Consider the following 21932-nt stretch of genomic DNA (forward strand, 5'->3'; position numbering starts at 1 on the left):
GCAACAGTCCATACACAGGTACACGGGATGGCTAACGCCGAGTACGCAAACAAATGGATGTGGAACGAAAAGAACGAAAGAACTGATTCACTGATCTAGCAATCCGCTCGCAGGCTGATCAAAAGATTCAGTTCTTTGAAAGAGCGAAATCTTTCGCTCTCAGAAGAACTGGTTCTTCCGATGGCTCTTTTGTTAAGCTCGCAGGCAATCCGCTCGCGATCAGAAGATTTCGATCTTTTAAAGAACTGATTTTTGATCAGCTCGCGAGCGGATTGTCTGCATAGATTCAAAAGATCAGTGAAACAGTTCTTTCGCTCTTTTCATTCCACTTTTCGTGTGCGTCCCGGCGTTAGCCAGCCCGTGTGCTGTGTGTGAACTGTGGCAAGTAGATTTTATTTTTTATTCCCGCGGCTGGTGGATGGTTATGCATAGGAGAGCAGGCAGCCAGCGGCAGCTATTTTCTGGGAGTTCTATTGCAGTGTCGCACGCCACTTTGCGCTTGGGGTGTAAAACATTCATATGGCTCTCGCTTGCGGTGTCTGATCAACAAAATTAGCTTCAGTTTTTTGCTTGAAGTAAGGGGTGAGTTACCGCTCTTTAAAAAAGAGCGATAGATCACTCACTCACTTTGAAGAACCAGCTCTTTAGATCAGTTCGTGAGCGGATTGCCCACCTCTATTGTGTACCATAGCTAAAAGAAACCGTGAAATGATAGCTAATTGCCCCCGAACAGGTCCGTGGAGGGCCTTTTTATGTTCTGCTCTGGTTACACCAGAACTTCTACTTCACAGCCATCAGGACAGAGAGCATCAGTGGCCAGAACGCCTTTCCGTGGTGGTCAAAGATATACCCGCCCGCAGGGTAAGCTAGGACATACATCCTTGTCGTGCGATGTGATTGAACCCGTGCTGGTCGGCAGGGAGACCCAGCAATCGTTGAAGCCGAGCCCAAGCCGTGGGAACACAGGCAGCAGCAGATGTACAGCGAGGTCGACCCGCTGGATTTGGGGAAAAAGCTACTATGGTTACACAAGCGCAAGTAAACTTAGGTTAAGATAAACATTGTTCGATAGCAAGATGAATATAATGTAGAATTATCGTACAACCATCAGCTTTGAGATTCATACTAATTTACACTTGCCAATTAGTCCGGTATTCCGAATCCATATTGAGGTTTTTCCCCTTTTCGCTACTGGTCTAACGAAAGGGTGTTCAAAGCAGAAGCTTTTGAGCCAGTAGGGGTTTGCACGTTAATATCAGGCAACGCTTTTCACCTAGGTCGCTCTTGGTTCGGTGGTTCACTTTCCCTAGGTTCCCGTTCGTCGAAATACGAATAACGTGGTGGGCATAAAAGCAGCTTGAGGCGTAGATCGAATCTCCACCTAGCCTACTTCCTCGTTACCCCTGAGCTAGCATAGGCTAACAAGCTATTCAATTTTCTTCCCAAAAACCCTAGACATGGTACGGTAAACAACCGACAGCATATTGCGCCATATCAAATAAATGTTGTGTGAACAAAAACAAACCGACAGCATAATTCACTACCTAACTCCAATTAAGAGGGCTAAATTTCATTTTCACCTACTACAAATAAATAACAGGATTTACACTGTGCTCTTTACCAGTCCACATAAGCACTGATAATGACTGTATGTCGCAGTCGAAATATGTATTTTTACGGACTAAATTCAATATTTACTTCTCAATCTTCTAGTAGAGTTTAATGGAAACTTATAATTCTTTTTTCTGATTTCTTAAATCATTCTACTAAGACGCCCAATGAAGATTTTTCGAAGTGAATATTGATTCCGCTTTGGAAGCATTAAAATGTGCAATTATTGATGCCAGGAATTATTCTGCTCCAAAGGCTGAAGTGAAATTTGATTCACTAATAATTTACGAAAATCTTCAACTTCTAATTCGTTTGAAAAATGTCCGCTGACGTCAATATCAACGTTCTCGTGACCCTGTTTTTGAAACTATTTATAAAAATTTACAGGAAGAGATTGAACATAAAATTACTCTTCAAGGAAATCAAAATTTTGAGACTAAAGTAGAAAGATTGAAACCATGTTCAAAACCCTTATGAAACCTGTCGAAGATTCTTAAGAAACCTTCAAAGCCTGTTACAATTTTAAAAGATGGTGAACGTTTTCTTGTATCCAATGAAGCTCAAAGACTTACTCAGCAGTTTAGTGTGTTCATAATTAAAATATAAATATTGTGAGTCCAATTGAAAATGAATTCACACGTCAATTAGATATAATTTCTTCCTAGATTTTTTACCTGCAGAAATAATTGGAACTAATTTAAATGAGATTAAATCAATTATTGCAAATTTCAAAAATATGAAAGCACCTTGTGATGATGGAATCTTTAACATATTAATCAGAGATCTTCCTGAGAGCACAACAGAATTTATATTAAAAATTTTCAATTGCTGTTTCAAAATTGCATATTTTCCCAAATTATGGGAAAGATTACTCCAATTTTAAAGCCGAATAAGAATCCAGCTGAAGTTTCAAGGTATCGACCAATCATTTTGATTTCTTCAATAAGTAAACTGTTTGAGAGAATTATTCTTAACAGGATGATGTCACACATCAATTGAAACTTCAATTTTTGCAGATGAACAGCTTGGATTTCACCATGGGCATTACTCACCAATTTCTCAGAGTTACTAATATGATACGAGCTAACAAATCTGAAGGTTATTCCACTGGAGCTGTTCTTTTAGACATAGAAAAAGCATTCAACAGTGTTCAGCATAAGGTTTGATTGCGAAATTGCAAACTTTTAATTTTCCTTTTTTTCAATCAAAATTATAAAAAATTATCTGACTGGTCGAACTCTGCAGGTTGTCTATCAGAATTCAAAATCTGATACATTTCCAGCAGAGCAGGCGTGCCTCAAAGTTCAAATCTGGGTCCAGTCCTGTACAACATATTTAGTTCAGATCTTCCTGATTTACATCCAGGATGCACAAAGTCATTGTCCTGCGATGACACAAGCATTTTCGTAAAGTTTTCGTGTCATATGCATTCGATTGAAGAAAAATTTAGATATTTTTTCTTCCTACTTGCAAAAGTGGAAAATCTTTTCCAATGCTTCCTAATCTCAATTGATAATTTTCCCTCATTAAAATAAGGCATTTTTCCTCAAATCAAACAATAATCACGGTGTCAAGATGAATGGGGCTATTTTAAGTTGGTCTGACGACGTTAAGTACTTGGGACTATTTCACGATAAAAAACTTATTCACAAAGAGCACATTGAGAGTATACAAGCAAAGTGTATCAAATATACGAGATGTTTATATCCTCTCATTAACAGAAATTCTAAACTTTGCTTGACCAATAAACTTTTGATTTACAAACAAATTTTTAGACCAGCAATGCTTCATGCTGTACTGATCTGGTCAAGATGTTATTTGACAAGGGAGAAAACTTTCAAACTGCTAACAACTCCACCTCCCCCCCCCTTATTAAAAAAAACAGATAAAATCGACAAGCTATTCAGGAGACATCGCATCATGACTTTTATTTTTATTCATTCTGCCCCCAAAGCGTGTATCCCGGTACGGTCTGCTCTCACCTCCCCGTCCCCGTCGACGCCATTAGTCATAGAGGAATCATCAATTTTTCGGAATTCATAGTTAATCGCAGCTCACATAAACCCATATTATTCTTTGAGTTGAGAGTATTAAAACATTCTAAAGTCCGATATTGCCCGAACTTTTTACGTAGCCATAGCTGAATTGTTCATAAATGGTACATATAATGATAGGTCATGTTGAGTAATCAAATTAAATGTGGTCTAATTACAATTAAATACATTTGATTCTCAACATTGTCGCCATGTATTCGATGATTTAGACACAAAAAATGGTTCAAGAGATTTCTCTAATCTTTCATCTTTTAAGGTGGTTATATTTCATTCTGTGCCGAACACGCATCAGTATCGGACGTGTTTGGTGATCGCTCCGATAGAATATAAAACAAAAGACGTGTGAACAAGTGTTGGCATTGTTTGCCTGGTCGAGTGAAATAAATCCGGGTTCAAGGTCGCGCCTTTGTGCAACTGTTTCGCATCGTGACTGCCAGCTGGTGCGTAAGCCGATTTGGCTGCTGGCTGAATTGTGCTACAGCAGTGGACGAGACACAAAAGAGGAAAAAGAAGAAGCCATCAGTTGACAGTTGAGTTGTATCGCTGTGTGGAGTGATCTCACACCTGGCTCGCTGCTGGTGGCTGTTTGGTGCTGCTGTATTGGTGCTGCTGGCTGTAACGGCTGCAACTTCGAACGATCGGACAACCAACCTTACTGGAAGGGAGAAGTAAAAAGGAACGTGCTCTTGTCGGCGCTAGTGCGCTAGACTTAGCGGGATGGATGTAGATCCCTCGCCTCCCACGCCACCATCCCCGAACCCCTCTGACCCTGACCCTTCTGTTACCCCCTCCCCTGTTCATTCTTCAGTCCCCCTCGCCCCAGGCTTTACCCAGACGGAGCCCAGGGCAGCTATACTGTCTATTTTTGGCCAAAGGCGGGACCGAAATCGAAACAGTTGAACATCTTGCAGATTTCTAAAGACCTGACGAAGGAGTACAAGGGCGTGACCGAAATTTCCAAGGTCCGGCCTAACAAGCTCCGTGTCGTGGTCAGCAACTTGAAAGAGGCCAACGATATAGCTTGCTCTGAGCTCTTCACACGCGAGTATCGCGTTTACATACCCGCACGAGACGTGGAGATCGACGGTGTCATAACCGATTCGAGTCTGTCCGTCGAGTGTATATTGCAAAATGCCAAAGGGTGCTTTAAGAACAAAACCTGTCCCGATGTAAAGGTGCTCGACTGCAAGCAACTGCGGTCAGCATCGATCATCGGTGGCAAAACAGTATACACTCCGTCAGACTCGTTTCGATTTACGTTCGCCGGGTCAGCACTACCAAGCCACGTCTCGATCCACCGGGTTCGTCTCCCTGTGCGATTATATGTGTCCCGCGTCATGAACTGCCTGAATTGTAAGCAGTTAGGCCACACCGCCACCTACTGCTGCAATAAGGCACGTTGTGGCAAGTGTGGGGAGAATCATTCGGATGATTCCTGCAGTAAAAATGCTGAAAAATGCATTCACTGTGGGGAGAGTCAGCATGAGCTCTCGACATGTGCGGTGTACATGCAGTGCAGGGATAAAATGAAGAGGTCTCTCAAAGAGCGTTCGAAGCGTTCTTACGCTGAGATGCTGAAGAAGACCACTTTTCCCATTACATCAAACCCTTTTGATCTGTTGTCCTCTGATGAAACCGATTCTGACGATTCACCAGCGGGAACATCTTACGCCAATCCTGGGGAGTCTAGAAAGAGGAAAAATATTTCCTCTCCTAAACTTCCCAGAAAAGGTCCTAAGATTTCTCAAAGTGAAATGAAAGTTACAAACAAACCAAACAGTGCTGCGGAAAAACCGAAGCAAACTCCTCCTGGGCTTGCAAATTTAAAGTCCCAGAAGGAGTTCCCAGCACTGCCAGGAACATCTAAAACCCCAGTTGTTCCTTTTGCACTCCCAGATCATGAAACAAACTCTGGATTAGTGAAATTTTCTGACATTGTGGACTGGATTTTTGAAAATTTCAATGTACCCGATCCAATTAAAATTTTTCTTACAGCATTCCTCCCAACAGTTAGATCATTTTTGAAGCAGTTGACTGCCCAATGGCCCCTCCTTGCAGCGATTGTATCCTTCGATGCCTAATTCAACTGCGTATATGAAGGATTCTATCTCTGTCTTACAGTGGAATTGTAGAAGTATTTTTCCAAAAATTGATTCGTTTAAAGTTTTGATAAATAAAAACAAATGCGATGCATTTTCCCTTTGTGAAACTTGGCTTACTTCAAATATTGATCTCAACTTCCATGATTTTAATATTATTCGCCTTGATCGAGACACCCCATATGGAGGAGTACTTTTAGGGATTAAAAAGTGCTATTCTTTCTATCGTATTAACCTCCGCTCGATTCCAGGCATCGAAGTTGTCGCATGTCAAATGACAATACAAGGTAAAGAGCTTTGTATTGCCTCAATATATATTCCTCCCAGAGCACAGGATGGGCAACGGCTGCTCTTTTATTTAATAGAACTTCTTCCCTCGCCACGTTTGATTTTGGGAGACTTCAACTCTCATGGCGTGGCTTGGGGTTCCCCATACAATGATAACCGCTCCTCTTTAATCTATAACCTTTGCGATGACTTCGACATGACTATTTTAAACAACGGTGAAATGACACGTATCCCGAAACCTCCAGCGCGCCCAAGCGCTTTGGATCTATCCTTATGTTCGACGTCGCTACGGTTGGATTGCACATGGAAGGTAATCCTCGATCCTCACAGTAGCGACCATTTGCCTATTCTCATTTCAATTAATAACGGGTTAACTCGCATGCGACTAATTGACATTCCGTATGACCTCACACGGAATGTCGATTGGAAGTTATACGAGGAAATGATTTCAAAAGCGGTCGAGTCGATTCAACATCATCCACCACTTGAAGAATACAACCTCCTCGCGGGCTTGATTCTCGACGCCGCGTTGCAAGCCCAAACGAAGAAATATCCTGGCGTAACGATCAAAGAACGGCCTCCTACTCCGTGGTGGGACCAAGAATGCTCCGATGTCTACACGCAAAGATCCGACGCGTTTTTGGCCTTCCAGAAGGGAGGTATACCTGGCGACTATTTACGGTATTCGGAGCTTGATACCAAGCTTAAAAGTTTGGCTAAAGCAAAGAAACGCGGATATTGGCGTCGGTTCGTGAACGGGCGTCGAGGAAGACATCGATGAGCACTCTTTGGAACACAGCCCGAAGAATGCGGAATCGCGTAACGGTCAACGAAAGCGAGGAGTCTTCAAGTCGGTGGATATTTGATTTTGCCAGGAAAGTATGTCCGGACTCTGTTCCTAAACAAAACATTGTTCGCGATGCGTCTCCGGGCCACGACGCGATAGAATCACCTTTTACGATGGCAGAATTTTCAGTTGCCCTCCTATCCTGTAACAATAACGCGCCTGGGTTAGATAGAATCAAATTCAACTTGTTGAAGAATCTACCCGGCAATGCCAAGAGGCGCTTGTTGAACTTGTTCAATAAGTTCCTGGAGCAAAACATTGTACCGCAGGATTGGAGGCAAGTGAAGGTGATCGCCATCCAAAAACCAGGGAAACCAGCTTCTGATCACAACTCTTATAGGCCGATTGCAATGCTATCCTGTATCCGGAAATTGATGGAAAAAATGATACTCCGTCGTTTAGACCACTGGGTCGAATCAAATGGTCTACTATCAGAAACTCAATTCGGCTTCCGCCGTGCCAAAGGGACGAATGATTGTCTTGCGTTGCTTTCAACAGATATTCAGCTGGCGTATGCTCGCAAAGAACAAATAGCGTCTGCGTTCTTGGACATTAAGGGGGCTTTTGATTCCGTTTCTATTGACATTCTTTCGGGTAAACTTCACCGGCAAGGATTTTCTCCAATTTTGAACAATTTTTTGCACAATTTGTTGTTCGAAAAGCACATGCATTTTACGCATGGCGATTTGGCAACTTTTCGCATTAGCTACATGGGTCTTCCCCAGGGCTCATGTTTAAGTCCCCTTCTTTACAACTTTTATGTAAATGACATCGACGAATGTCTGGCAAATTCATGCACGATAAGACAACTTGAAGACGACAGTGTAATCTCTTTTACAGGAGCCAAAGCTGCCGATTTGCAAGGACCATTGCAAGATACCTTGGACAATTTGTCTGCTTGGGCTTTACAGCTAGGTATCGAATTCTCTCCGGAGAAGACTGAGATAGTTGTTTTTTAGGAAGCATGACACAATTACAATTAGGAAGCATCAAACACAATTAATGGGTAAAACGATTTCTCAGGTTTAGGTACACGAATATCTTGGTGTCTGGTTCGACTCTAAAGGCACCTGGGGTTGTCACGTGAGGTATCTGATAAAAAAATGTCAACAAAGAGTGAATTTTCTTCGTACAATAACCGGACAATGGTGGGGAGCCCATCCAGGAGACCTTATAAGGCTTTACCAAACAACGATATTGTCTGTTATTGAATACGGGTGTTTCTGCTTCCGCTCCGCAGCAAACACACATTTGATCAAACTGGAGCGAATACAATATCGTTGTTTGCGTATCGCCTTAGGTTGCATGCAGTCGACCCATACGATGAGTTTGGAGGTTTTTCAATGGTAGTACTCCAGCTAAGAGTACTACCATTGAAAAACCGCTTCTGGAGCCTGTCTTCTCGTATTCTTATCAAATGTGAGGTCTTGAACCGTCCCGTGATTGAAAATTTTGAAAGGTTAATCGAACTTAATTCTCAAACCCGTTTTATGACATTGTATTTCAATCACATGTCCCAAAATATTGACCCTTCTTCGAATATTCCAAATCGTGTCGATTTATCAAATACTTCTGATTCTTCTGTGTTTTTCGATACATCCATGATAGAAGAAACTCGTGGTATCCCGGATCATTTACGCGTGCAGCAGATCCCCAAAATTTTTCCCAATAAATATCGAAACATCAACTGCAACAATATGTTCTACACTGACGGATCACTTCTTGATGGGTCCACTGGCTTCGGTATTTTCAATAACAATTTAACCGTCTCCCATAAGCTCGATAATCCTGCTTCTGTTTACGTCGCAGAATTGGCTGCAATTAAGTACACCCTAGGGATTATCGAAAAAATGCCCACGGACCATTTCATCTTTACGGACAGTCTCAGTTCCATTGAGGCTCTCCGATCGATGAAAGATGTTAAGCACTCTCCGTATTTCCTGGGGAAAATACGGGAACATCTGAGTGCTTTATCCGAAAAATCTACTCAGATTACCTTAGCGTGGGTCCCTTCTCACTGCTCGATACCGGGCAATGAGAAAGCGGACTCTTTGGCTAAGGTGGGCGCAACAAACGGTTACATTTATGAAAGACCAATTGCTTTTAATGAATTTTTCGCACTTGTACGTCAGAATACGATCATCAGTTGGCAAAATGCTTGGACCAGAGGGGAATTGGGAAGGTGGTTACATTCCATAATCCCCAAAGTATCGACGAGCCCGTGGTTCATGGGGTTGGATGTAGGTCAGGATTTCATATGCGTGATGTCCCGGCTTATGTCCAATCACTATAGATTTGACGCGCATCTCCGTCGTGTTGGGCTCGGGGAAAGTGGTATCTGTGCCTGTGGTGAAGGTTATCACGACATAGAGCATGTGGTTTGGTCATGCCCTGTACACCGTGACACCAGGTCTAAATTAATAGCTTCCCTGCAGGCCGAAAGTAGGCAGCCGGCTGTTCCTGTTCGTGATGTCTTGGCGAGCCGTGACCTATCCTACATGTCCCTTATATACGTTTTCCTGAAATCCATCCACGCCCCAGTTTAATCTTATTCCCTTCCGCCTACATGCAACCAAACGACAAGGACACGTTAAGACCCCGGATCCGGAAACAGCAACTAGACCCGCACGATACTCTCAGGCCCCGAGGGAGACAACCCAATATGCCAGTCCGTAATATCTTGGCCCAGCAGCGGAACGTATTCAAAATGCTACTTACCTATGGCGATGGAAAACCATCAAACAACAAATCAGTGCTTTTAATGCAAAACATTCTAGCTTTAAGTTAGATTTAGTTTCAGCTCGTAGTCGGCAGCGAGGATAAAAAATTTGCTTTTAGTTATTAAGATACTTTAGAAAGTAAGCTACCAGATATAATTGGCTCAAACATTGAATTGTATTTGTGCCGTGTCAAATAAGTTATAGATGAAGAAATAAAAAAGGTGGTTATATTTGAATCAATGTGACTTACTCATAAAATCGCGCCTCTATATCCGCCATTCGTTGGAAATATGTCATAGCAGATGATCCATTCAATGGTGCATAAAGTATTTTATACTGTTTCGACAAATCATCTAACGACTCTACAGGTGTGTCCAATCTTGAAACTGTTAGAAAAGCTGCCAAATTAGCAGTGTAGGATGCAATAATTATAAACCTGAAAATGTGAAATAACAGTAGTTCAGTTTTTAGATACACACTAATTAGTGAAAAATATACAGTCACAGAAAGATGCAACTTTCAAGGAAATTAGAGCTTAAACAAAGGATTTTCATATAAAAAATAGATTCGCTGGTTTACTATAATATTGACGTAGAACTATGCCTTCGTTTTCTTATAAAAATGAATGTCTGTATAATAAAATAAAAATTATAATAATTATTGTGTCGTTGAATTTGTGGTCCCCGTGGCTCTGTGGTTAGCGATGTCGGTCGGCTAGCTTTTCCACGCGGTTGTGATATCGGGTTCGATTCCCGATCGAGTCGAGCTGGAAATTGTCTCGATTCAGCACTGGGGCACGGTGTATCGTTGTACTTATCCTACACATGCAAAATGTGCCAAAAACAATATCGATAACGAATTCTCTCAACTAATCTAGTTGATCGAGACCGCTATTAGCCCCAAGGCTAAGCGTGCGTTTTTTTTTTGTTGTTGAATGGACAATTTATTAGAAAATTTCCGTTAGTTTTCATTATTACTTCATTACTTGAAAGTGAAAACCAATGAAAAGTTTCTATTTCGAATTTCACGTGCGATTGAGCCGTTGTGGAACAAAGTGATCTATATGTCATCCAGTAAATTTTTCAGAAGCAGCAAAAAATCTGCAAATAAAGTTCTGTGCCACAAATTCATTCAAACATTTTTTTTAACCCTCTAGTGCCCAGTGTCGCCTTCAAACGGTCTTCAGTTGAACCTCTAAAAAGCTTCAATAAGAATCTAAAAAATGTTTTTAATGCTTCATTGTGATTTTTTTCGAATTCCGTCTAAAAACTAGTTTGGGCACTTTAAAAATATGTGATTTCGTCACAAGTATATGGAACAAAAAACGGGGTTGATAGGCATAGAAGTAGTAACCACGCGTAGTGGGTAGTTAGACGTTGAGTGTCAAGAAGGGATGGAGGAAAAGAACCTGGCCTACCCTAACGCGTTAGGAGCAGCAAACCGGATGACGCGTCAGATGCGAGAGAGATACCGGGAAGCTAAACCTGTTGTAAAGAAGCTTCAACGCTGAAGAATTGCAAGGAAAAGTTCGAGTTAACCAATTTATTATGACGAAATAGATATTGACTCTACTCACCCGAAAAGCCACCATGTTGCAGCTACCAGTCGGCCGGAAAGGTTTTTAGGAGCCTCTCCTCCTCCTTGTGGTGTAAGAGAAGTCATACAAAACCAGAGACATTCTTTTATGTTGAATTCACGTTTTTCATCATCATTTTTATATTTTTCGCGATTATTTTGGTAGCTGTATGGACTATAACGATCAAAAATCCACATGAGGAAGCTTGTGAAAAAATAAGCTGCTAATATGCACAACCATACATTGGTTTCTAACACTGTAAGAAACTTGAATAACGAACTGGGTGTGCTTGGTAATTGCATCATTATAGAGATTCCAACTAAATCGTAATACGGTACAGTGAAATCAATAACTGTCTCACGTTCAGCCATAACTGACATTGAGCCTAAACCGATATCCGCCTGCTTGTCGATTAGTTTGCGTACTATTCCGTTCCATTCTCCTTTTTCATTCATGTTGCCAAATTTTCCATCTTCAACTTCTCTTATTTCATAATCAAACTTCACAATTTTAGAGATTTCATCCAACAAATCTATACAATAACCTTTGAATCCTTTGGGTGCCGTTGAGTCTCTGATTATAAACGGTTCTTGCTGTAAAAACACACATGTATTTTAAATGTGCAATTCAAATATAGTGTAAAGTCCGTTAGCTAAATGTAAATGTTTGACACACAAGACAGCACACTGTTTTTGGCGTTGTGCTGGTAGTCATTTATTACATTCAGCATTAGATTTTTTCGTGTGATTTCAAACTGTTACTTACAACAACAGTATAAACCCGATACACAGTATCCGCCGTCAAATTTTTCATTTCATCTTCGCTAACAACATGAATCATATTATCGAGGCTTGCTTCCCATTTTCCTAAATTTTTGGTACTAACTGAGGCTCCACCGCGAATGGTTACAGCACTTATATCCATATCGAATTTCATGTAACTGTGACCATTAAACGATGACTTTCCTTTCGGAAACTCGAACGAGCCATAAGTTGTGGGCTCTGTAACTTCAACGAAGGCCGATTTCAGATCGATGGTATGATTTGGTGTGTTAGTCCCATCGTATTCATCGCAAGTCAAATATTTCATATTCGGTGGCCAAGCTCCAACTTGAAGAATATTCCTAAATAAAAAAATTTCAGATACAAAATTGAGTTTACATGTTTTCAGTATTCCTCACTTAATAGCTAAGAACGTGCGTAACGCAAGATCAAAATAAAATACTGTAGTAATTTGCGGTTCTTGTTTCATATTATACGTTGTTCTAATCACGCCCAAACGATCTTTACTTTTGCTATCCGATACTGGTCGTAACAGCATAATGGTAGCATTTTCAATATTGCTTGATAGTTCTCCTTGGAATTGTGTAATTGCATGCCATGCAAAGTTTCTTTCAAAAAATTCTCGTTTGGATGATTCTGTAATTAGAAAAAAAAAAACAGTATAGGTAAATAAGTTCTCGATAACCTATTATTTAATTATAGATGTTTGGTAAAATGAAAAGTTCCATTTTCCGGGAATGAGAAGAAATTTCTTACCAAAACTGAAATATCGAAAAAAGTTTTTTTTCGGCCTTGGCTTCTATGTATGATTTTTTGATGTATTTTGATGCAAAACCAAATCTCCTCGAGTTTGGACCTACCAATGGCAACAATGACGCCATTTTAATTTTTTGAGAAATTGCTTGCTTTACTTTGAAGCCAGTTATCAAGATTCTAAGAGTTTGTCCACATAATAGCATTTTCTTACCCATCTTTTAAAAAACAACAGATCGGAGAAAAACTGACCTCAAAACGGTGGTTCTACGAAAACAGTTTTGGCATGGTTTTAATATATTTTACAAAGCAAAATAATATTAAGTAGTATCGTTTTCTTGTTTTAACCGGTTCTGGCCAAAAATGTAATCCCCTCCCCCACAAAAGGGGGCCGAAAATACCACTGACGAAGACGTTCGATACCCTATGTAGAATATTTTTGGATGCGCTTATATCTTAATGTGGTAGTCAAAAAATGTAAACGATACTCAAAGATACTCAAGGATAGGGTCGTATAAAGACAAATTGTTAGTCTTTACATGACCCTCCCCCTTTTGTGGGGAGGGGATTACATTTTTGGCCAGAACCGGTTAAAACATAAAAATCTCGATTTAGCTATGCCAAAGACACTATACCGATCAAACAAACCATTTAGAGCTTGACCTTGATTGATCACCACCGGATGCCACTTCGTTACTGACCAGAATCGGCCGGAATTTCACATCGAATATATTAATCATTGCTTGGGAATTAGCTATTCGATGTGCATCTCAAATGATCCTTGCTTGCTGATCAGTACCGACGCCTGCCGATCCAAAACGTCAAAGGTAGGAAGGAAAGGAAAGTTAGTTTCCGTCAGAGCAAGTGTGCTTCAAGGTTCAGTCTTGGGTCTAGTCCTGTACAACATATTTACTTCAGATCTTCCTGATTTACCTCCAGGATGCACAAATTCATTGTTCTGCGATGACACAAGCATTTCCGTAAAAGGAAAAAGTCTTCGTGTCATATGCAGTCGATTTTAGAAGTTTAGATATTTTCTCTTCCTACTTGCAACAGCAGAAAATCTCGCCAACCGCTTCTAAAACCCAATTGATAATTTTTCCTCATAAAACTAGGGCTTCTTTTCTCGAGCCAATGCCAAACAATAATAACGTCAAGATGAATGGGGTTATTTTAAGTTGGTCTGACAAGGTTAAGTACTTGGGACTAAGGCTGATACAATTTTGAATAGTTTTTATGTCCAAGGTTATCAAAGTTAGCTAAGGGGAGGGCAAAAAATAAATAACACTGAGAAGAAAATAAAGGAATAGCTTTCATGAAAAATTGTGTGCAAGTTACGACGTTTGTAACTTGCATGCAAAAGTGTGTTAAAAATTTCACATTATTATCATTATTAATCATTTGGCTTGCATTTGATGTCACTTTCACTGTCACTGGACTTGTTTGTTGCTAAATTAAGCATAACGCTGTCGAAAAGTCAACAATATTAACAAAACCGCTTGAACTTTTTTTTTCTTCCCCTTCCAATTTTCAACATTTTTGGAGGGGGGGTGACATAAAATGAAAATGAAATTTGTATCGGCTTAATTTACGATAAGAAACTTTTTTTTCGAGCTCTAGGTAAGAAAGCAATCGGATTCAGACCAAGTGTATGGGTGGTGGCAGTGGTGATTTGGATCAGGTGGAGCCTGAGAATAAACCCATGCTTAAATTCTTTTTTTGATTGATTGATTTTTATTATAGAGCCTTTAACCTGAGGGGTCATTCAGCTCTAAGGCTTAAATTCTTTAATAATCAAAAATTGCCTGCTTCTAAACAAAATTCGAACTCATGACCATCTGCTTATCAAAGCGGACTCTGTAAGCTTGTGGCTACCAGCTCCCCTCCGATCAAACAAACCATTTAGACGCTAAAAATATGTTTTGGCACTAACAGACACTCAAGAAATAAGCTAGTTTTATCTCCCAGCTGGTCTCGAGGTACGATGCTGGCCTAACAAGCCAGTCGTCGTATGTTCGAGGCCCTGCTCGGGAGAGACTGTTAGTGTTAGTAGGATCGTAGCGCTAGCCACGCAATTGTCCTGTACACTTCAACAGCCGGCTGCGAAGTCTGTGTATAGTAAAACAGAAGGTCGAATTCCGATACGGAATGTAGCACCAAGGCTTTGCTTTGCTATGTCAGCACAAAATCCGGGACATCAAGTTTTCGATTATCTTTTGTGTCGAGTGTTTGTTAATTTAAAAAAATATTTATAGCGTCTAAACGATTTGTTTGATCGGCATAGTGTATTCAACAACGTTGCGGATGATAATTTGGTCAAACTAATTTTTATTTTTTCAATGACTTTTACCCGTCAACATTAAATTTCATTAAAGGTTCAGTTGGTGCAGCTGGGGAAGCGAAAAATGAGCGAACTGAAAAAATGATACAGACTTGGAAAAGTACACCGCATCGGACTTGAACACGCATTCTCTCTATTTCCGTCTTGGTGTTTTAACCAATTGAACTACTGGAAAGGTGGTACTGTTCCAGAATCTATAATCGTATCACATTCCAATATCGCCAATTATTTTGCTCAACACCAACAATTACCCACACTGCTGTGCAGGTGTTATTTTTACGATTGAAAGGAATGTCTCATCACGCGGAGAAGAGTCAGTTGTTAATACCCAAGCACAATGGGTACGTTTGTGTTGCGTTGACGTTAATTTGACAGAAAATGTATGGGCTAACTGTCATATCCGCAAACGCAGCCACAACGTATCCATTGTGTTTGAGCCTTTACTGCGTAACCCTTTAATGATGAAACCCTTTGATGATTGCAGCGATACCGAAAGTAGAGCGGCAGGTATTGAAACTAAAATTATAAAAACAAATATAGCTGCAATGGTAACTCCTATAGATTAGTCTCCTTGCGGACTAATTCTTTTGAAGATTTAAGTCTTCACTATAAATAAAGTTCTACTAGTTTAAAGTTGAAAATGTAGGAGTTAACGCAACATTTTTCTTGCAACATTGCCCAATCTGAGCATGAAACGTCTGGGAATGCGTTCGGAGTCTCAGTTAAATAGGTTCGATGGTAAGAACCTGATATTAGGGACTTCATTCCTGTGATACCTTTAAGATAGTGAAGATCGCAAATGTACTATTAATCCGTTTAAAGTCAGAAGACTCGCAATTATACGGAGTGTCAAATAGTTAAAAAAGTGAGATAATATATAAAGTTATAATTAGCAGAAACTAATCAAAAAAGTACTATTTTAGATTTTTGCCATTGTTATGTGATAGTGCCACAGATATAACCGTAGCCTAACTGGCTACCCGATAGAGATAGTGGGGTACGGGTATTTTTACCCGGTACCCGTACCCGACGGATTCGGGTCGGGTTTCGGGTAACGCCAAAAAATATTTTTCGGGTTCGGGTCGGGTACGGGTAAATTAAAAGCCAAGGCTTCGGGTTCGGGTCGGGTACGGGTTTGAAATATTTTCAACTGGTCGGGTACGGGTCGGGTACGGGTAATTCGATTTTCGTTCATTATGAGAATATAATTATAAACTTTTCAAGCCTAGGTGTTTAGCATAGTCTTTTTTTTTCAAAGGTGGCGGGGAAATCTGCAAACAGACACCTGAGAAGAGAACTCAGGGTGTGGGATGAGACTAGGGGAGAGATGCTTGGGTAGTTACACTCCCCCAGACACCTACTGGTCCCTGTCCCGACCCACTAAAACCCTTCCAGTCTCCAGCCCTGGTCTTCCCGGAACGACGGTTAAGTATTACGTCGGGAAGTGGCTTTTGTGCGTGATGCACCCTCTTTACTCTTATAACCTCCTAGCTAACTACCTGGATACTGGTAGACTGGAGTGGAATTAGACCATTCCCTCTGCCAACGTAGCATCGAGAATGATCTTCTGGTGCCTCGTATGCCCCTTGTGTCACGGTGGTCGAAACACTCTCTGTCCTCCTTGATGGCGATGCTGATAGGCATCATGCCGGACAAGACACAGATTGCATCGTATGACACCGTACGATACGCACTCACAACTCTCAGGCACATGAGCCTGTAGGTACTTTCCAGTTTACCGCGGTAACTGTTAGTACCTAGCGCTCTGGACCATACTGGCCCGCCATACCTAAGTATGGACGAAACCACACTGGCAAGAAGTCTTCGCTTGCTGCCATAGACCGCTGAGCTATTGGACATCATACGAGATAGTGCTGCAATAGCCGATGTGGCCCTCTTACAGGCATAGTCGACGTGGCTCCCGAACGTGAGCTTATCGTCGACCATAACCCCCAAGAGCTTCAACGATCGCTTTGAGGTGATGGTACAGTCTCCGACTCTGACCACCGCCTGTTGCTCTGATTTACGGTTGTTCACAACCGTGACCTCCGTCTTATGGTGCGCGAGCTCCAGTTTCCTGGAGCGCATCCAGTCCTCGACCTTCCTTATGCAATGCGCAGCCGTCAACTCGACCTCTTCGATCGACTCGCCGTAAACCTCTAGCGTTATGTCGTCTGCAAAGCCGACGATCACAACCCCTACAGGTAACTTTAGTTTCAACACCGCGTCATACATGACGTTCCACAACACCGGACCCAGGATTGAACCTTGCGGAACCCTGGCGGTTATTGGGACGCACTTCTGACCCTCCTCTGTGTTGTAAACCAGTACTCGATTCTGTTAGTAGTTTTCCAGAATCTTGTACAACGACACCGGTACGTGGATGCTCCTGAGCGCGAGCGCTATGGAGTCCCAACTGGCGCTATTGAACGCATTCTTCACGTCAAGCGTGACGATTGCGCAATAGCGTATTCCCCTTCTCTTGCGCTAGAGTGCTATCTCCGCCGTCTTGGTGACGGAGGCGATGGCATCCAGCGTGGAGCTGCCCTTCCGGAAGCCGAACTGGTTGCTTGCCAGACCGTTTACACCCTCTGTGTACCTCACCAGTCTGTTGAGGATAATCCTCTCAAGCACCTTGCCCGTCGTGTCTAGCAGGCAGATAGGCCTATATGCCGATGGGTCACCTGGTGGTTTCCCAGCCTTCGGTAGAAGGACCAATTTCTGCCGCTTCCACCTACCCGGAAAGAGGCAGTCATCCAGGCACCTCTGCATGACTACTCGAAACAGCCCGGGGGCCGTTTTCATCGCCAGCCTGATTGCCAGATTAGGGAGGCCATCCGGTCCCGGTGCCTTGCTCACCTTTAGAGAGTTGGCGATCACGATGAGTTCCTCATTCATAACCCTTGCCTCCTCCTGAACCTCGACACGGCTGTCGTCGCTCACGGGTTGGATGCTCGGCAGGTTGGCCGACCATCCCTGGTCTGTGTCTGAGATACGTAGGAACGTCGGACGTGGGACTCGACCGCCGGAGGCCAAGGACTTGGCTCGTGGCGCGGAAAGAGTCCCTCGATGATTCGCTCCAGCATCGCTGGTGATCGCTTTGTAGGCGCCAGCGCGCCTTTAGTCTTGGCCATTACGATCCTGTAGGCATCACCCCACGGGTTCGTATTGGCACTCGCGCATAGCCTATCGAAACAGGCCCTCTTGCTGGCCTTAATCGCACTCTTCAGCGTCGATCTGGCAGAACTGAATGCTGCGCAGCGCTCTGTCCTCTGTTCGTCTGTTCGCGCACGCTGCATCCTCCGTCTCGCACGGAGGCACGCACTGCGAAGGTCCGCTATCTCGTCAGTCCACCAGTAGACCGGTGGCTTCCCATTCCTAGGTTGGCGAGTCCTAGGCATGGTGGCGTCGCACGCCCGAGATAGCATAGCAACTAGTTGGTCAGGCGTCGGGCGAAGCCGACTGCCCCCCTCGCGCTCTCGTCTAATTGCCTCTTCAAATACCTCGGCATCAAAATGCGATGTCTTCCACCCGCGGGCGAACGGAGTGTTGGCCCTACTCGTCACTTGCCGCCTCTCGTTGTTGTCTACGCTATAACAGACCGCCTGGTGGTCGCTATTAGTGTAGCCATCGTCTACCCTCTAGTTCTTGATCAGTCCTGGGCTGGAGAACGTCACGTCGATGATCGACTCCGCGCCATTTCTGCTAAATGTACTTTTGTTCCCAACGTTGGCCAGATCTAGGTTGAGCTTTGCCAAAGCCTTCAACAAGATCTGGCCCCTCTGGTTCGTAGAGCGACTTCCCCACTCAACAGCCCAAGCGTTGAAGTCGCCCGCCACCTCCAACGGCGTTAGGCCCGTTAGCTCCATGGATAGGAGATCGACCATCAGGGTGAACCTTTCGGTAGACCAACGTGGCGGAGCATAGCAACTGCAGTAGAACACTCCGTTCCCCTTAGCAACTAGGTACCCTTCTTCTGAGGTTGAGACAACCTCCTGAACCGGGAACTTGCCCGTCGTACATATGGCCGCCATATTGGACTTATCCGCAACCCGGTTACCGTTTCCGGGAGGGATGCGGTAGGGGTCCGATATGATGGCGATGTTCGACGACTCAGTGGCTGCTTGGTGTAGCAGCTGCTGAGCCGCGAAGCAATGGTTCAGGTTCAGTTGCGTCACCCTTACGCCCGTGGTTTCGCAGCCGGCTTACCGGCTGGGCACCTGGGGCCTCCCATGAAGTGTTTGGCGTCCCGTTTCCCGGAACATACCATACACTTGGGAGACTCCCCACAGTCCTTCGCTTTATGGCCTGCACCTCCACATCGCCTGCACAACTGGCTCCTATCGAGCCCCTTGCAGGTCCAGGACTTATGTTGCGCGCACCCCTCGTGCGACAACGCACCCAACAACCAGCAGCACTGGCCTATCGGAAATGCCAAATAGAAGCAGAGCAATAGCCTTTTTGTATTGAAATCGTTGTCAGCATCGAACGTGATACGATAAGTAGAGGTGCTAAATTGGCTAAAACAGTCGCGAGTGTTAAAAGATTTATTAACTTTTAATTTTAGTAGTACGTAAAAGGTAGGGTGCATTAAAGTTACAGAACTAATCGAATACTTACTGAAAATAAATTAAAATTATAGGGGCTTAGGTGGTAGAGGTTAGGCGATCGCGCGTGTCTGCTCTAACCTAATAGAACTTAAATCTACGGTAAATGAATTTAATTAAGCATATATACAATGAAACTTATATACGTATTAATAGCAGGTGCAAATTGTCACGGCTAGTTAGGAACACGAACAATCTAGCAGTAAAAACCCACGAAACGTGAGTGAAAATTATAAATTACCAATTAATACTACAACCCTCGTTATAAATTGCAGGAAATTTTAACGTTCAATCAATAAAGCAGTTCAAACTTTCGGATAGCAGGTTTTTTTCTTCGTCGCTAGCGCAACATCTTAAAATTTCGTTTCCCTTGCCCAAGTGAAATGCCTGCGAATAAAAAAGTCAAGCCCGCCATCCCGGAACAAAGCTGTCCGCTGTGCCAAGCACCCGATGATAGCAGAATGGTTAGTTGCGACGAGTGCAACAAATGGCACCATTATAACTGCGTAAATGTATCGGACGATATCGCTAACAAAGCATGGGGCTGCGAAGCATGCACAAAGGCTAAAAGTGCCTCTGCATCGATGCAAGCTTCCGAACTGCCAGTTACTCCAACAGCACCGATAGATAGCGATAATGATGAGCAAGATGATTTTGTGGACTCAATACCAAGAGCTGGCACAGAGCTGTCGCCAGAGCTACAATTACAAATGCTAGAAGAAGAATACGAGCTAGAGCGTAAATTCTTACAAAAGAAGTACGCGCTCATGATGACGATGGGCCACTCGTCACAATCGAGAGAGGCAGGATCACAAACCGCTAATCCTGCATTAAAAATACCTCGGCATCAATCGTCGCCTTTACCCTTTGACCGTACCGGACGCGGGCCAAGGTATAGTGTTTTGATGAACGAAGCCCTGCTCAATAATAGTCAAATTGCCGCACGCCAAGCGGTCGCGAAAGAGCTACCCATATTCAGCGGCGCACCTGGCGAATGGCCGCTATTCGTTGCAACCTATGAAAATACCACTCGAATGTGTGGTTATACACCAGAGGAAAATATGGTCAGATTGCAACAATGTCTACGAGGTACGGCGTTAGAGGCTGTTAGATGCCAGCTCCTGCATCCGGCTAACCTAGATCGTGTCATATCCACGCTAAAGATGCTGTTTGGTCGCCCAGAGATTATTATCAATTCTCTGATTCAGGAGGTGAATAAAATTCCTGACCCCACAGCGGAAAATTTAACTTCCATCAAAGATTTTGCGCTCGGTGTTCGGAACCTGGTTGCTACAATGCAAGCCAGCAACATGGAGGAACACCTACGCAATATTTCGGTTTTGCAAGGGTTAGTTGATCGACTGCCGCCAATGATACAACTAAACTGGGCAACATTTCGTTTAGGGTTGCAGCAAGCCTCGTTGTTGGATTTCAGTGAATGGCTATATAAATTAGCTGAAGCAGCCAGCGTGGTCTCGCTTTCATCGATTGCTGGGGCAGCTGGTAAACCTTGGCGTGGTCGAAAGGACGATGGTTTTCTTAACACGCATTTGGGAAACTCGAGCAACGACTTCGATGATGATATGAAGTGCGTCATTTGCGCCGGGAAATGTGATGCAGTGAATAAGTGTCAAAAATTCCTAGCTCTTGGATACTCATCACGGTGGGATGCCTTGCGTTTTCATAAGCTGTGTCGGCGCTGTTTGGGTGTACACAGAGGTCAGTGCAGATCTACTAAGTCGTGCGGTAAAAATGGTTGCCACTACAAGCACCATCCGTTGTTGCACAATGACGGTAGGAGTGATTTCGTCACGAGAAATTCTGAAATGAGCGCAGGACAAGCCCCAGTGAATAGATTCACAGAGGCTAATGAATATGAATACTCATGTAACACTCATCAGGGTGATATAAAATCAGTTCTCTTTAAATATATTCCCGTGACGCTACACAACAACGGATTTTCCGTAAATACGCACGCATTTCTAGACTGTGGATCCTCGCTGACTTTGATCGAAGAAAGTTTAGCGGCTGAGCTCAAGTTAAAGGGGGAAAAGCACCCATTATGCCTCAGATGGACTGCTGACACTTGTCGCTACGAAGAGTTAGCAAAAAGAGTAGAGGTAAATGTATCAGAAATAAGGAATCAGAAAAGCAAACGTCGTCTTACTGACGTTTATACAGTGAAAGAGCTAAAGCTACCCGCCCAATCCTTATCGATTGAAAAATTGTCGGCAAGCCACAGCCATCTACCCGA

At 43.0% G+C, this 21932-nt stretch overlaps 1 protein-coding gene across 2 annotated transcripts in view; it reads right to left on the reverse strand.

Annotated features, from left to right (window-relative positions):
- LOC129721970 (ionotropic receptor 25a) overlaps positions 1–21932 on the reverse strand; it is a 100618-nt gene that overhangs the window by 26152 nt on the left and 52534 nt on the right. Inside the window, exons 5-8 of one of the 2 annotated variants that reach the window (XM_055675112.1) lie at positions 12376–12613; positions 11961–12318; positions 11196–11788; positions 9870–10055 (exon numbers count right to left, since the gene is read on the reverse strand). In XM_055675112.1, coding sequence (XP_055531087.1) covers positions 9870–10055; positions 11196–11788; positions 11961–12318; positions 12376–12613 — 1375 coding nt within the window. Of the gene's footprint in view, positions 1–9869; positions 10056–11195; positions 11789–11960; positions 12319–12375; positions 12614–21932 lie in introns of those variants that run through there. The other variant, XM_055675113.1, reaches the window with a different exon arrangement.

Source organism: Wyeomyia smithii, chromosome 2 (genome assembly GCF_029784165.1).
Source record: "Wyeomyia smithii strain HCP4-BCI-WySm-NY-G18 chromosome 2, ASM2978416v1, whole genome shotgun sequence".
Classification (NCBI taxonomy): domain Eukaryota; kingdom Metazoa; phylum Arthropoda; class Insecta; order Diptera; family Culicidae; genus Wyeomyia; species Wyeomyia smithii.